The sequence below is a fragment of the Budorcas taxicolor genome, chromosome 2, assembly GCF_023091745.1.
Source record: "Budorcas taxicolor isolate Tak-1 chromosome 2, Takin1.1, whole genome shotgun sequence".
Taxonomy (NCBI): Eukaryota; Metazoa; Chordata; class Mammalia; order Artiodactyla; family Bovidae; genus Budorcas; species Budorcas taxicolor.
Genome location: NC_068911.1, coordinates 147,628,564 through 147,646,133, shown reverse-complemented (window position 1 = coordinate 147,646,133; position 17,570 = coordinate 147,628,564). Strand labels below are relative to the sequence as shown.

The window sequence follows — 17,570 nt, the reverse complement described above, 5'->3', positions numbered from 1 at the left end:
ATTTATTTGGATAACCTTGTGTAAGTTGTTTAACTTTTGAACTTTAGTGTTCCATAACAAGACAAACGAATTGACTTTATGGAATTACTAGAGAAGCAAATAAAATTATAATTCTATAAATATGCATGCTAAGTTGCTTCAGTCATCTCTGACCCTTTGAGATCCAGTTGACTGTAGCCTGCCAGGCTTCTCTGTCCATGGGATTCCCCAGGCAAGAATACTGGAGTGGGTTGCCATGTCCCCCTCCAGGGAATCTTCCTGACCCAGGGATTGAACCCTTGTCTTTCTGCAGCTCCTGCACTGCAAGCAGATTCTTTACCACTGAGTCACCAGGGAAGCCCATAAATAAATAGATATATGTTTATATATCCATACACATACCTACTAGAAATTAGAGAACATTCAAAAGTTAATGCTCTGAATATAATAGACATTCATGGTTAGGAGCTAAAATTAAAATGATCTTAATTTAAATATTAAAAATTCCAAAAATATTGTAGAAAGTATATGCACATGCTGTTGCTGATGTGACCTTTCAGTTGACTAAGATACATATGGAAGAGCTATTAGCTAATATGTACTACATTTAACTTCACAATAGCAAATCCTTAACAAAGCCTTTTGTTCTAAGTTACCACTCATATATATATATATTTATATATATTGCCTCACAGTATTTGTGAAATTCAAACATACTTATACAATGCTAACATTTTTTAAATGTACCAATGACAATAGGAGATAAAAAAGAGGCATTTCTTAAGTCGGTAATTGATTTTTTGGAAATACTGAATGAACTCAAGCATGAACAAGTAAATTTGCTGACTTTTCATTCCCAGTGTAGACTGCCCATCTTATTAGTAACATAAAAATCCTGGGAAGACAATGCCAGTTAGTTTGGATATTGATTTTGAGCTACCCCTTGGAGAAGTGCCTGTGGGCTACTTAGAGGATAGAATGCAATCTCTAATTAGGGCAAGCTCCCATTTAAAAAAAAAATTAACATTTGTTTAGCAAAAGATAAATATTTATCAAATAATTAATAATTATTCTTGAAAGTGGATCCTTTATCTGGGCTTAATTTTTAATGAAAATAATTTCCAATATTTAATTTTTTTCGTTTAAAAACAAAAAAAGAGGTATCCTTTTATTGGAAACTGCTGTTTCTAACCACTTATTTTTAGATTTTAACAACAACAACAAAAAAAAACTGATGTGAACTTCACTCCTTACTTTAAGACCTTTTAGGCTTTAGAATCCTGTATGGTTCAAGAATACTTTGTTGGGATTTTGTGCATGAACAAACAAGCAATTAAATGACAAAGCAGCATCCTGTCTTTTATGTTATAAGAATAATTTTCAATACTGTAGCTATTTTCTTCTTGAATAACCTTTTGTTTCTGTCTGCAAATGTTGAAATGCAATCTGGTTTAATTGTTTTTCGACTTGTTAGTGTGCTGCTGGTTGTGCAGAAGGTTTATCCACGTGTCACAACTAACGAAGGTTTCAGAACTCTCCATAAATCTGTTAAACATCTGCTGTATACCCTGGACTCCCCATCTGAAGGTATTATATTTCTATCTTTCTGTATTCAATTCTGCATTGCAATTCTGTATTCAGTTCCATTAGGAATAAAAAACAAAATGCAACTGAAGCAACCATTTATGCATGACATTATTCTTGGGTGGGAACATATGTTACCATTAAATCTGGATCTTTAGCTAACCAAAGTGTGGAGACAAGGAGAAATGGTTGGAAAAGAGGCTGTGACTTTCTAGGATTTTTATTTTTGTGAAAATGGTCTCTCTTAGCTATATTATAAAGCTATGTTTATGCTTGGTACGAAAAAATAAATATCAGAGAAAGGGACTAAGCCTCAACAAGTAGATTTCTACCACAACATTTTGAACAAATGCCTACACTGAATTGCAGTACTTTTGCCCTTTTTCCCAAAATTTGACTTTTTAATCAGAATGAGTCTTTGGATAAAACTCACCCTTCAGCCAGCCATCTTGAAAATTCATGATGGATATCAGAGCGTGAATAGATCAGTATAGTCCTACTGTCCCACCCAGTAAGACAAACGATAGCATCTTGCTAGTGAATCAGAAAAGATCATCTTTGCATATAGAGAAGTGCACAGACACACACACAAACACAGTCATATACAGACAAACATTTAGGACTATAAGGAATAAATCCTTACTTCACAAGTGAAATGTTTGGTTAGTATTTACTGCTTCTGAATGAGTTTAGGAATAGGCTTTCTCAACTGAGCTTGCCAGCTTTTAAGTATGTAGACTGAACTTTTGAATTATAGATAAGTAATCAGGTCACAAGCTGATTGTTTATTACAAGATCTTAAACTATTTTCATATAAAATGCTGGTTTTAAAGGATTTAAAGACTTCTTGAAGGAGGATCTAACATACTCTTGGATACCAATTTCTTCAGTTCAGTTCAGTTCAGTTCAGTCGCTCAGTCATGTCCGACTCTTTGCGACCCCATGAATTGCAGCACGCCAGGCCTCCCTGTCCATCACCAACTCCCGGAGTTCACTCAGACTCACATCCATCGAGTCGGTGATGCCATCCAGCCATCTCATCCTCTGTCGTCCCCTTCTTCTCCTGTCCCCAATCCCTCCCAGCATCAGAATCTTTTCCAATGAGTCAACTCTTCGCATGAGGTGGCCAAAGTACTGGAGTTTCAGCTTTAGCATCATTCCTTCTAAAGAAATCCCAGGGTTGATCTCCTTCAGAATGGACTGGTTGGATCTCCTTGCAGTCCAAGGGACTCTCAAGAGTCTTCTCCAACATCACAGTTCAAAAGCATCAATTCTTCGGCACTCAGCCTTCTTCACAGTCCAGCTCTCACATCCATACATGACCTGTGGAAAAATCATAGCCTTTTCAGTCACAGAATTAATGACTAGCTTGCAGGATTGATTGTTGTTAAACTCAGTGGTCTTCAAGAGCATTAGGGTTAAAAAAAAAGCCTTGTGCTTTTAAGAAAAGGTCCAGCCCAGAAAAACCGGACAGTACAATAACAAACACTAATTATTTCCTCTGTACATTTTTCTGTTTGCATTTTAAAGACTTGAGAACTTCAGATTTCTCCTTACCATTCCTTTCCTTTTCATCTTCAGACTCACACCTTATAATTGTATAGAGGGATAAAGTTGAAATTTTTGTTACAAAGGACGTAAGTTCTTTAGTGCCTTAGAAGCCAAAGAACCTCTCATTAACTGAGGCAGCAAAACACTTTTCCTGATGAACAATATAGCTCAATTTTCAATACTTAACAATGGCCATGTTGCATTTCTATGATTATGCTCATAATTTTGACATGTGTTAAACCATGCCATTGGATAATCAGAATGACAAGGAAATATTAATACATTAAGGATATATGTTTTTATTTTTAGAATTAGATGTGCTTATGTTTGTTTTTAAAAATTTCCTACACATGTGACTTCATCAGTCTAAAGATACCAATGCCGTAGTATTAAGGTCAGTTCCTATGTCACTAATCCCAAGCCCCCTGCATGCATGCATGCTTGAGCAGAAATTTCATGACCTTTGAAAAATTATTCTGAGTATTTTTGGGAATCCTTCAGGAAACCCAAACTTGTTTTGAAGTACAAATACCTGCCATGTTGCCCAAGCCACCCATGCTTACTCTTTATAGCATTTAGTGGTATTTGTGAACACATGTCCTCCCTTGGCTTTACAGTAAACAAACTGGAGTGAAATGGTCACTCAGATCAGAGTTGCTTGCTTGGGTCCTCTCTAATGATTGACAGGACTCAGATAGCTTTAAATGCCTCATTCTCTTCTTTCAAACGAAGAAAGTAGAAAAAATAAAAAGGTAGTGTTCTTTTTGTGTGTATCGAGGATAAATATTTTATTATCTTAAGTCCTTTCTATCACCAAAACAACTCTATAAGAGGTATTTATTATCCCATTTTGCAGACAAAACAACTAAGGCAAAGGAAGGCTGGGCACTTTGCCTATGTTATACATCCAGCAAGTGACTAAACTGAGATTGAGAGCCTGAATCTGTCTATGCCCAAAGCCAGGTCCCCAAGCTCTGTTAAATGGCCTTACTCATATTTACCATCTGAGACATGCACACACTTGCTTCTAGGATACTTCACACAAGTACTTGCCACCACTCAGCCTCAGAATGGCTCCACTTTCAGCCAGTCATAGAGTGCGATTCATTGTGCCAGCCTCCTTCCCACATGATCCATTTTTCAGTAGCCATCGCTCCATTCCTCTCTGCACTCCATGTCTATTTCTAATTCAAACTTCCACACCCCATGTCTACTTTTGATTCAGCCTTGATTATGAACACACTTCAAGGTTTTTTCGGAAGCCTCCTCAGCAACCACGACAATACGGAGATGCCAATAAACATTTGAGAAGATGTTTTAAGGAATCTAATTCTCAGCTCTGACCCAGTAAGGATCCCTGCTTCACTGTTTAGTATTTCCATTTGTAAAACTGAGTTTTGAGGGTGAAGATTACCTTTTTTGGCTCATTGAAGTTTATTCTTTTGCCAAGCAGTAAATTACATGAAATTGCATCTTTAAACAAAAAGCCATGTTTACTGGTGAAAAGAGGTATCTGTGCTCTAGATTTCTTTCTCTGTCTTTGGGCATCATTTTTATATATGACTACTTCTACAGATAAAAATTAAACCTTGCTTTTAAAGGGCTGTAACAATTTCCACTTCATTAAAACCCATTCAATACGGTACTTCTCAGATACTTTAAAGTCCAGAAGGACAAGTGCCCAGAGGGCAAAGTCCATACTTAACATCAAGGTCAAGCCTATAATTGATATATACAAAGTTAATTTCTATTAGCTATTCATTTTAATAATCTGATGAAGAAAAGACATTCCATAACCATATAGTATACAAATGCTAATGGACTCAGTCATATAGTATACAAATGCTGATGAACTCACAGGAGTTCAAAGTGAGCAAGATTTGATCTTGGAAAAATGGTTTTATATACTTTTACACTGCAGAAGCATAAATCTTCACAGAGTCCTATCCTGGATTATTCTATATATGTGCTCAGTTGCTAAGTTGTGTCTGACTCTTTGAGACCCCATGGACTGTAACCCACCAGGCTCAGACTCTGTCCATGGGATTTCCTGGGCAAGAATACTGGAGTGAGTTGCTATTTCCTTCTCCAATTCTATATATGGATGCCAATAAATAATGGTTATTACCATTATTAATTAGGTTTATTTATACTGAGTATCTTCTTCTTGGTCCTTTCACTCATTGATACATTGCTGTCTTTAGAGCAATAATACTTAGCTGTCTTGAGCAGAGAAGAGAGGGACTCCTGCCAGAGAGGAAAACTGAAAAAGCCATTCTGCCAAGTTACTAGGGATGGTACAGACATTACTCAGACATGACTGATACCGAGGAAGACAAGGAGGTTTTTAATTCTGTGAGTCTTTTACATGCATGCTTATTTAAATAAACCAAATGATCAGCAGGAGAAAAGTACAGATGGCTACCTAGTTTTGTGCTACAACCTTTTTAGAAGACTTTAGAACACACTAACTAGAGACAATGGGAGAAGTATTAAAGCTATCAATAAAGTACCCTGTTGAAAATGATAAGGCCAGTGTTGAAAAATGACAGCACTGGAACTTCTGGATTATTTATGAGGAATTAAGAGTGTCTACAAGAACAGTGAAATAAGTAATACCATTTCCTTAAAGGAGCTGAATGTGAAAGCATTGGATTTCTGATGTTTTTATTTATGCAATAGCCATTTTTAAATTTTGCATATGAATGTTGTTGGACTTATATATATATTTTTTAATTCAGGAAAGTGTATTTTTAGAAAAATTTTTAATTGGAAGAAAATTGCTTTTTGTGTTGGTTTCTGCCATACAGCAACATAAATCAGTCATAACTATACGTATATACTCTCCCTCTGGAGCCTCCCTCCCCTCCCCCCATCCAGCCCCTCTAGGTCAGACTGCATTCCCTGTGTTATATATGGACTATTAGTCAGGTGCACTTACCCTACAATGATAGAATGCTATGCAGCAAGCTGACTCAGGGACCCATTTAACTTCTAGGGGCAATTCTCTGTGTTGAGTTAGATCTTCATATATGGTTTCCATTAGACACAACTTAGTGATTGCCTTCCACACTCCAAACCTCACATTATTTGAGACCACTCAGAATGGTTCTATAGACATTAGTTAATTTGCATTCACAGCTGCATTCAATTGAAATCACTGGCTGGTTTTGAAAGATAAAAAATATAGATTCGTGATGGCAGATGTTTCCTAAGGCTACATTCTAGACAACTGAAGGCAAACAAACGAAAAAATCCAGGGACTCATGAGATTGAAATTGGTTTCATTTGATTAACAAGTCACCAAGGTAGTCAATCTGCATTATGATATTTGAGTCATCTATGCATATAGGATAAAATAATGTAATGGTTTGATGCCCAGAGAAATAATTTGTTAGAAATGCATATACCTAACCATTGGGATTATTTCAGTTGGGGGGCAATTGATAAATACATATTTTAACTGTTTCCAACTGAGCTTAGACATCTCTGTAAAGTCGTTTGGAGAAAAATTCTGCAGACTGCCTGCTTTTCTTCCCATTAATTTGACCTGGGATGATTTTTACTTAGAAAAATAAATCCTTTAATGAAATGCTAAATGTTATCTCTTTAGGTGGCTCTGATAATACAACACATTTGTGGGGTGAGGAAGATAGACAGTCACTATCCCCAAGCAGCCTGGCTGCACAGTAAGTCTTTGTTGGTGTTTTGGTTTGTTTCTAAATTGGTAAGTAACTTGACTGAATAAGCAAGCAGCACAATTCATAAACATCATTCTTTCATCAGTGTGTAGGACCATGGAATAGAAAAAATCAACTATTGACTGACGAAAGAAAAAGTTAAAGTTGAAGTGCAGTAAAGTTGAAACTTGTTTTTTGGTATTATTCAGTGATACTTTTAGATAACACGACATGAAGATCTGATTTTCAGTTCTAAGATTGCATAACTAGATCCCACATGTTCTGTCTGGATAGGTTACCTTATGTCTATGAGGAAAATCTAGCTGGAGGCCCAATTTCCAACTCTTTTCCAAGTCTCTCATCTTCATATGAAAGGTGTAAAAGTCTCCAACTTTTTACATTACTGTTGATCTCAGTTTTTAAAAATTGACATTAAAAATCAAAGCCCCAAGGTAATGCAAACTTTGTTTGCTTCAGTAGCATTCAAGTAGCCAAGACTGTTTATAAGTTATTTAATTTTGGACTGTTTGTGGTTCATGTAAATGTTTATATATTTACCTATTCCTGAGACAGTGAATAGGCAGTGGAAATAACAGCAGTAATGTTGGCTTCTAAGGACCATTAATATAAGCAGTTCTCTGAAGTAACTAACAGTTATGGTAGAAAATTCAAGCAGTTGCCTGTAGAAGCTCACTAAAGTAAATTCACGTAGTTCAAGGCAAATTTAGAGACTAGGTGACCTGTTATGTAAAAGTTGTTTTGGCCTGATAAATTATCCTATTGAAATTATTTGACTTTAGTTCCAAAAGATATGTTTTTGTGGGCTAATGAAAATGTAAACAAATAGTAGGAGTTATTTTTAACCATTCATTTCTTTTTCTAAAATAGAATCTATGCAATTGTTTATAAACTTTCTATTAATCAGTGAGAAGTTTCCCAACTCTGGGTAATTCTAGGAAAAATTCTTCCATCAACAACCACCTCCTCTTTCTGCCCCTATATCTCTCCTCTAAGGTGCCTGAACCAGATGGTTCTCCTTAGAGCAGTCTTGCAACCCTGGGCAATTTTCCCCCAGACAGGATTCCATATTCCAAATAATCAAGTCTTTTAAACACATTCCCTATATAGCCAGCAAAATATTTAAAAAAAAAAAACAAAACAAAAACAAAAACCTCTGACTTGAGACAACTGGATACTTATTGCTGAAGCCAGGTATCTTTATCAGAGCCTTGGGGGCATCCATAGCATTGATAGTGCTAGCTATTCAGATGTGAAAATTATACAACAAATGTAGCTGGTAGCTGACAGCTAGCTGACAGTTTATTAGGAAGAATTCATTACTTTTAAGTTAGCTCTTGTTGAGATTGGTGAAATTAAGGGATTTCTTACCTTTGGGCTCCCTTTCCATTCCCACTTTAAAATAATCACAGAATGGAAATACTTGGCATGAGATAAAAGTGTTTGTAGTCCAGAATTTTCTTTGGAAAGCTGCTCAAAAATATTTTTTCCCTCATAGCTCTTCTCCTTCCTCCTTATTTTTGTACTAAAGTTACTTCTTTTTTGTTGTGTGTGTACATGAACAACATGCACGGATATATCTGTAATTTCATCTTTTTTGTAAGCATTCTTAGGATGTAGGTAACATTTTATATAAAATACGTAAATTAAATGGTTTAAAGAAACACTTGAGATGTTTATGCCAAAACAGTTGGCATATATATATCTTAATTTTTGGTATATATTAAATATAATCTCAAAAATCTTGATAATCAAATATTCTTCATGGAACTAAGATAATGGCTGATATGATATTTCAAGGTCACTTTTAGCTCAGTATTCTATTTAAAGCTTGAAAATTTGTCATGAGAAGTTCTTGTGCTATTTCATTTGAAAAGTTAGAAAAATATGTTGCTATTGAACATGGCACTAAGATGGAAATGGCTCAGTGCTATAATAATTATGACAAAGAGGAAGACGAACACAAAAGAAAGAGAGCAATAATAAGAGGAGAGTGGTCAAAGAAGTGCCTGAACAAAAGCAAGAAAGCTCAGGAATGGGTGCAGTTTTTCTAAACATGGGAGCTATGGACTATATTTAAATGAAAGTCAGCCATCTGACCAATAAGCTGTGCCCTGACTGGTAATTGTTAGAGACTTTTCTTGCCATAGATTTTCTTGTTTAAGTTCCTCAAGGATCCAGTGTCATTAACCCACATCCAAATACCCTGAGACTTTAATGTTAGTGCAAACATCATCCTACATGTTTACTGGCTATGCCAGGATGAGTCTCTTCCATTAGTATTTGAATAAAATCTAAGTTAACATCTAATATAACTAGTTAATTTGTGTGCTGTGCAGTTTGATTCAAAATAGATGATACCCAAATCAACCATTGACATTTATTCTGTCTCTGCTGTACATCAAATTTAATAATAGACAGTAAGGGAAGAAATTAAAAAATAGAGATGCAGCTTCACAGATGAAGTGACTGAGCTTGTGTAACATGCACACATTTACTCACGTAGCTTTGCCTCAAAAATATTAGACTATGTCCTCACATGCAGTCGATTTGAAAGGAATATACAAAGTGGTTAATTGGGGAACTCTGAGTTGGTTGCTTAAAGAAAAAAAAGGAACTGACATTATTCAGTTGGATTCTACCATTTCTTTTTAATCACAACTACATGAATTTAAATTATTTAGAGAATGTTATAAGTGGAGGGGACCTAGCAGATCACCCAGCCCCCTGTCTCTCATTTGACAAAAGAGGAAGCTGAAGTCCAGAGAGAGGGTGGCCAGATTTAGAGGAAAAAGGAAAGGAAAGAAACATGCAAGACTTGTGGGATGTACTTACACTGAAAAATTATTTGTTATTTTGCTGAAATTCAGTTTTAACTGGGATCCCTGTCTTTTATCTGGCAACGCTAGCCCAGTGATTTTTCTTTCAAGTAAACATGCCTAGAAATGATCTTAAGATCACTTAGATTGGATATTAAAGTAATTAAATATAAAGGTAATGCCCATGGAAAAGGTAAATACTCAGAGAATCCAGAGTAGTGCTGTCATTGTGCAGTTGGGCTGGATGGGGGAAGATGTCCTACTTGCCAGGGTTTCAATGCTCAAGTCAACCAAATGCCAGACAACTAGGGACTCACAGAATCGAAACAAAATAGCTTTACTTTATTTCTATATGACTTAATTTGCATCTTCTTTTCTAATTCTATAGGCTCCTAATACTGGAAAAGTTTGAAGATGCCCTCTTAAATATATCAGCAGATAGTCCTTATATTCCTTACTTGGCATGTGTGAGAAATGTCACTGGCAATTTAGCCAGGGGATCAAAAGGTAATGCTCTTCTTTCTTAAGAGTCAAAGTGCTACTCATGGTTTCTAATTTTGTTCTAAAATAAAGTCTTATGTTTGCTTTAAACCAGAAGAAACTTTTAAAACCTTCGTTTCCATATCCATCTGTTTCAGTGGTTTGATATATGAAGTAATATCTAATCATATTATTATATTACTACTCCTGTTGCAGCTGCTAGTACCACCTGGCCACCTGGACAAAATTTAATGTATAATAGCCATATAAGAAATAATGTGAGAGTAAGTAAGTGAAAGTCACTCAGTCATGTCTGACTCTTTGCAACCCCATGGATAGTCCATGGAATTCTGGGTAGCCTTTCCCTTCTCCAGGGGACCTTCCTAACCCAGGGATTGAACCCAGGTCTCCCTCATTGTGGGCAGATTCTTTACCCGCTGAACCACCAGGGAAAACCCAAGAATAATGGGGTGGGTAGCTTTTCCTTTCTCCAGTGTATCTTCCCAACCCAGGAATCGAATCGGGGTCTCCTGCATTGCAGACAGATTCTTTACCAGCTGAGCCATCAGGAAAGCCCAAGAATACTGGAGTGGGTAGCCTATCCTTTCTCCAGCTTATCTTCCTGACCCAGGAATCAAACCAGGGTCCCCTGCATTGCAGGCAGATTTCTTTACCAACTGAGCTATCCGGGAAGCCCAAGGTGACAGTGACCACCTAGATAAAATTTCCATGTCTCCAGAATTAGGAGTTCACATAACTCTCCCTGACATTTTCTATACCTTTAATCTTAGTTGTCAAAAAATAAGAAAAAGGATAATGAAGACTTCCAAAAACAGATGTAAATTACATAAACAAAGGCATTTTTGTAGCAGACTATTTTTTACTTCCTATCCTTACGCACTTTGTTTTCCATCTTCTACCTACACGGACAACTGTGAAGATTACATTTAATCAAATATTTCTTTTTCTTTTTTAAAGATAAAACGTCTATTTGTAGGAGATATACATTCATTATTCCTACACCAAAATAGTTTTTTTTTTTTTTTTTGAGACTTAATGGCAAGCAAATAGCACAACAAATATTTGAGTGTGATCTCTCTATACTGGACCTGAATTAATCAAGGGTGGAAGGGCATATTTGTATCACAGTGATTATACAACCTATTCTCTCTCAAACCCTTCAGCTTAATAATATACCCCAAATAAAAGCATATTCAGTTCACAAAGAACCAATACTGTGTAGCAACTTTGCTGGAAATATTTTTGTCTCTAAGCAGAATATCTATGAATATTTTAAAAATAATGAATTCTATAGCCTCCATGGTTCAAGTAAAGATTAAATTTTCACTCATTTTATAGTTAGATTCAAGTAGGCTATTATCTTAGAAAAAATGTAGTAATAAATTAGGATGAAGGTGTCTTTCAAATAGATTTCCTAAATGACCTTACAGTTCACATAAGGTAATTCTTTTCTCCTCTTTTACAGAAAGTTTAAGAATGCTGCACTCTACAATTCGATTTAAAAAATCTTTTCTTCAAAATGGTTCCTATGAGGATTACCTCCTTCCAGTTTCTGAAGTCTTGAAATCAAAAGTAAGCCATGAAAGGGGGGGAAAAAAAAAGCCCTCAATACTTCTTGTAATTCTATAGAAAGATATATTTGTCATTTTTAAATCTTTATATTTATAAGTCCTATTCTTATTTGACTCTGGATTAGTGCTAGAAAGGGGGTGATGAGTTCTGGTTGGTGCTATGTAATTGTGTTTTGTTTTTAATTGGTGTCTATCTCTATCTGAAATGACCCATAAAAGCCTAATTACAGAATGCAATATGTAAAGGAATGACTGCTGATATAGTCTCATTAAACTACATGATTTTAAAAGGCATTAAAAATTTGATTTCTAATTTGAGATGTCCCTAGATTTTAAAGCTATAAATGTTAATTTCAAAGCTAAATGTTTTAGACTTCACAGTATACAAAAATCTCAGAAATTGACTCACCTTATTTTTATTATCATCAGAAGCAGAAACCCATAAATCATATTAAAATGTATGATATTGAAGAAAGGGGGAAGAAGCCACAGGAAAAAAATGTTAACTCTGAAGTTTGAATTCGTTGGCATTAGTCTCTTTTTCTTTGTTTAGCTCATGCATACACTATGCAGGTTCCCATGAAATCCACTCTATTTCTTAAATAACCCTATTAAATTTTGAAAGCAGCTGTCTGAGTAAGAACAGCAGTTTAATTGGATTTATGTAGCCATGGATAATGTAAAATTAGAACTGGTTTATTCAGTGCAAGCAGGATGATGTCTGTATAGTCAACATGGTTTAATTAAACAGGCATAGAAAACATGTGTCCCTGTATATTACAAATAAATATGCTAGTCATACTAGACTGCCTACATTGTAAGCTTAGTCTTCTACATGAATCAAATTTCTAGTGTACTTAATTTAGCACTATCTCAGTTTATATGAGAGACCCATGTCTTAGTTAAATAGGAAAGAAGTTTTACATTCATCTGGAAAAGACCTGCTCATCCTTCAAGGACAAGTTTAAATGTCACTCCTATAATATCAGAGTATCTCCTTTCTCCCTGTTTTCAAATAAGGATAATGACTTTGTGCACATATCAAATTTACCCATTCATTCATTCCATCCACCCTCTGTGCTCCCATAATGCTACTCTATTTATTTAAAAGATATAATCTCTAACCCCAGAGTCCTTGTAATCAATCCAGTGAAGGAGATGGAAAAGCAGACCAGTGATTATAACACAGTGAGACAAGTGTTATGGTATGTGGTTGGACAGGATTCTGTATATGGAGGTGGTATATCTGACTTCGATTGCAGAGGATGAAGGTGGAGAGAAGAAATTTCATGAAGGAGATACTCTTTGCCAGGCTGTGTAGGATTATGTTAATAGTCCTACATTCCAGACATAGAGATGTAAGTTGTTAAGAAAACAGAGGTGTGAATCTGAAGGACAGCTAAGGGTTACCTGAAGTCATGAGTCCAGCTAGAGCACAGGGTGCTTATAAGAGAGGCAGGAAAGGAGGCTCAGATCCTCAAGGCCTGGGGGATCAAGGAGTTTGTTTAGTCAAGGAGTTTGAATGTGATCCTGAAAATTGTGAATTTGAAGAAGGTAAATTCCTCATTTTAGAAAAAGATCTCTCTAGGAGACTTGTGCAGGACAGACTGAGAGAAAGCCAAATGGGCTATTTTTGCAATAACCTAAGCAAACCGTGAGGCCCTGTAAGATGTCAGTGGCAGAGAACAGAAGAAAAAGAATGTCAAGAGCATTGTAGGAGGTTGAATTGACCCAGCTTGGCAGCCAGTGGCATGTGAGGCATAGGGAAGTGGAGTCTCCAATTACAGTGAGATTTCTGGCTTTTGGAATTTACTACTTAGTATTATAACTTCTTTTATATGTGGGATCTATTTCTCCAACTAGAGTGTAAAATCTGATGAAATTGTGCCTTCTGCTTTTTCAAAGTATCACATCTAGCAGTAGCAGGATCTTAAGACCGGACTCACAAATGTGTGAAGAAATGATGGTATTAAAGCAGAGCCCTGGTGATATAATAGTGTTACCAGGGTAATTACTCACTGTAGTTCTCAACTTGCAGACTAACTGGGCAGCACACAATGTACACTGGGAAATGGAAACAACACATGCTCAATCATTTGCACTAATGTCCTGGGAATGGAGCAAAGGATAATTTAAAACAGCAACCACATTTTGAGTATTCTGCTCCCCTTGTAGGTTATGTTATGAAAAAAATTTGAGAAGCCACAGAATGAATAAACTATAATTCTGTTCCTTAGGTCAGAATCTTGTGCTGTTTATAACAAGCATGGCTGCAATTTGCAATTGACAGAACCCATTCATTCCTAGACTACAAGCTCCATAGGAACATGAATAAGTGTGTTGTTTTACTGTGTACGCTCAGCACCTGGCATTGAGTCCAACACATGGAAAATATTCAGTACATATCATTGAAAGGATGAAGACAAACACCTAGAATTTGCCTAGAAACTCCTAGAACAAGATATGTTTTGCTCCCCGTTTTGTCCTCCCTGGTAATTAGTATCTTGATTGTGATAGTCAGGGCCCACCCTAACTTCTTTATTCATGATATTTCTAAGAAGGTTTAGACCCTCGAAAATGCCAAATGTCTGTCACTCATTGGTAACTTTTTTTCTGTTCTAGCACTGAACTTTCTACTCTTCTTGAGCTTTTGAGTTTTCTCCTCCCTTCATTGTCTGTTTTCTCTCTTCTTTTCAGCCTCTCAGGTGGGAAGGATAACCTCCTGATTGAGAAACTACTCATAAAATGGATATTCCCCACATTAAGCAAAAATACAGATAGCACACTATTTATACTGTAACACTCTCACATTTTTTAAGAGGCCTTTTTTTTTTCATTCAGCTGCTAAGAGCCCAGGAGCATTGCTGTTTCAGCATTTTTATGCATATGATATTTTGAGATTTGTGCCATCATGTTACTTACAATTCTGATTCAGATGCATTAGGAACGGTAGACAAAAGTGAATTCAATCACAGCTGGACATGGAATTAGTTATGGGTCATTGTTCAAGTTTAGGCTGAGACCTTACTATGTAGGTCAGGGTCTTGATACATAAGACTTTGACAAACCTGTAATCTGGACTTAACACATACTTTTGAAGAAACAATTATAATTCTCTGAATGTATGTTGATTACTAATAAACTATGAAGTTTCTAAAAGTTTAATGCATGTATTATTTTTACAAGAAAGTAGTTGTTCTTCAGCCACTCAGTCATGTTCAATTCTTTGCAACCCCATGAACTGCAGCACACCAGGCTTCGCTGTCCCACACCATCTCCCGGAGTTTGCTCAAATTCATGTCCATTGAGTTGGTGATGCCATCCAACCATCTCATCCTCTGTCATCCCCTTCTCCTTCTGCCTTCAATCTTTCCCAGCATAAGGTCTTTTCCAATGAGTCAGTTCTTCGCATCAGGTGGCCAAAGTATTGGAGCTTCAGCTTTAACATCAGTCCTTCCAGTGAATCTTCGGGGTTGATTTCCTTTAGGATTGACTGGTTTGATCTCCTTAATGTTCAAGGACTATCAAGAGTCTTCTCCAGCACCACAGTTAGAGGGCATCAATTCTTCAGTGCTCAGCCTTTTTATTGTTCAGCTCTTAATGACAAATACTAAATGACCATCATGTTGCTCCTTGGTGGCTGTGCCTCACAGTGCAGGGCACATTATTAATCCTGAATTAAATCCTTATTTCAGAGGACAAATTCTACTTCAGTAGCAGGGCTAGATTTCCAATTTATCTTTCTATATATGTTGCCTTATCAAGCCAAGATTATTCTATATGGACATTTATTGGTTTCTGATACATGTATGTCAAACTTGCAATTAAAAAATATATTTCAGCCTCTACTGAGTAAAGTCATTCAAACTTACTACACCCCTAAAAGCTCAATTAGAAAAATAAATTGAGTTCCCAGTACTTCTCTTTTTATTTAAGAAATCACCAAAATAAAAGTCACTGGCAGAGAAGTTTGGCTCTATTCATTAAAAGTTTAATCATATCTAATATTTGGAAAATCAAAGGAATAAGTGATAAATATATCATTACATCTGGTAAAATGATTGAGTTTGTTGCAGAATGGAAAGTTTCTCATAACTAGACTAGACTAGTTTCTCATAATAAGACTAGAATTTTAATACAATGAAACCGTTTTATATAGTTCAAACCCAGAAGTCAATTAGATATTAAATAGACCAATGATATTTACTGTCTAAAATGATTTGTGTTTAATTGCTAGTGCCTACATGTAGTTACTATAAATCTCTCACCCAAGACACATCATTGTACCTTTCCCATTTGACATATGCAAAGAAATATTCCTGAACTTTTTCTTGTATCATTTCTGTCAAAATGCAGCTGCTGATTAGAAACTGAGCTGTAATGAATGGCACATATATTTGCTTCTTTAGATGTTGCTCCAAATTATTTCACATCTTAAAATGAATAGCCCTAGGGTTGCTTCTGAGCACAACAGAACTAGCTTTCCCAGAGGCATAATGTTTTCCCCTAGGATATACAACTTGGGGATATATCCTCAGAACACACAGAGCATAGTGAACTGCAAGGAGGAATATACTTGACTGGGTAGGAAATTAGTTGATTTTCATTTTTCTCCTTTTTTTCTGAGTAAAGGATTTTAGACCCCTTTAAGCATTCCATAGAACAGAAGTTTCCCTCCATAAATAAGAGGATAGAAGATAATGACAGTCAGTAGCAGTGTAGACACTTGAAAAACCAGGTATATACACATCCATATTTTAAAATATGCGTGATTCTCATGCTGCAGTTTTAAAAAGTCGTTTTTTTTTTTTTGTCAATTAATTCTTTTAAACTTGTGGTAAAATGCATAAAACAAAATTTACCATCTTAACCATTTTTAACTCTGTAGTTCAATTGTGTTAAATATACACACATTGTAGAACTCTTAAGCTTGCAAAGAAAAATCCTGTATGCATTAAGCGCCTATTTCTCATTCCCCTCACCGCCTAGTCCCTGGCCCCTGCAGTTTTACCTTCTGTTGCTATTAATTTGACTGTCCTCAGTACTTCATATAATGGAATCATTCATTATGTCTTTTTATGACTGGCTTATTTCACTTAGCATAATATCCCAAGACTTATCTACATTGTAATATGTGAGAGAATTTCTTTAATTTTTAAAGCTGGATAGTACTCCATTATATGTGTATACCATATACACATTACACATATGCAAATTATATGTGTTTATCCATTCATCTGTCAATGCACATGGAGTGCTTCCACTCTTGGCTATCATGAATACAACTGCTATGAACACGAGTCTACAAATATCTGTTTAAAACCCAGCTTTTAATAAATACTTTCGAGTATATTCCTAGAAGCAGAAATGGTGAGTATTCTGGTAATTCTATTTCGAATTTTTTGAAAATGCACTGTACTATTTTCTTTTATAGCGCTACATCATTTTACATTCCCATCAGGAGTGCAAAGGGTTCTAATTTCTCCATATCCTACTAACATTTGTTATTTTCTGGCTTTATTTATTTGTTTGTTCATTTTTTTGTTTTGATAGTAGCCATCTTGTGAGTGTAAAGAAAACCTTTTTGAAGTTTCAAATCAAATCTGCTTTGCTGTCTGCCTTTACACATAATTTTAAAAAGATGCTAAAATGTAAAATTAGTTTAAGTATTTGTGGTTTAAGTGAGATTAAACTACATTTTTTTTAACCTGTGAATCTATAAGTTATGAATACTGTTGAGAAAGAAGTCTAATAGGTTCAAAAGTTTTATAAAACTTCTTGAGAACAATAAACTCAAATGACCGAAAACAGTGCTTTGTGGTAAAGCTGTTGCCACATGCCAACTAACTAAATACGTAAGCAAAATG

At 35.7% G+C, this 17,570-nt stretch overlaps 1 protein-coding gene across 1 annotated transcript in view; it reads left to right on the top strand.

Annotated features, from left to right (window-relative positions):
- ABCA12 (ATP binding cassette subfamily A member 12) overlaps positions 1–17,570 on the top strand; it is a 205,778-nt gene that overhangs the window by 98,137 nt on the left and 90,071 nt on the right. The window contains exons 8-11 of the mRNA XM_052661512.1: positions 1,454–1,566; positions 6,728–6,803; positions 10,020–10,138; positions 11,598–11,704. Coding sequence (XP_052517472.1) covers positions 1,454–1,566; positions 6,728–6,803; positions 10,020–10,138; positions 11,598–11,704 — 415 coding nt within the window. The remainder of the gene's footprint in view (positions 1–1,453; positions 1,567–6,727; positions 6,804–10,019; positions 10,139–11,597; positions 11,705–17,570) is intronic.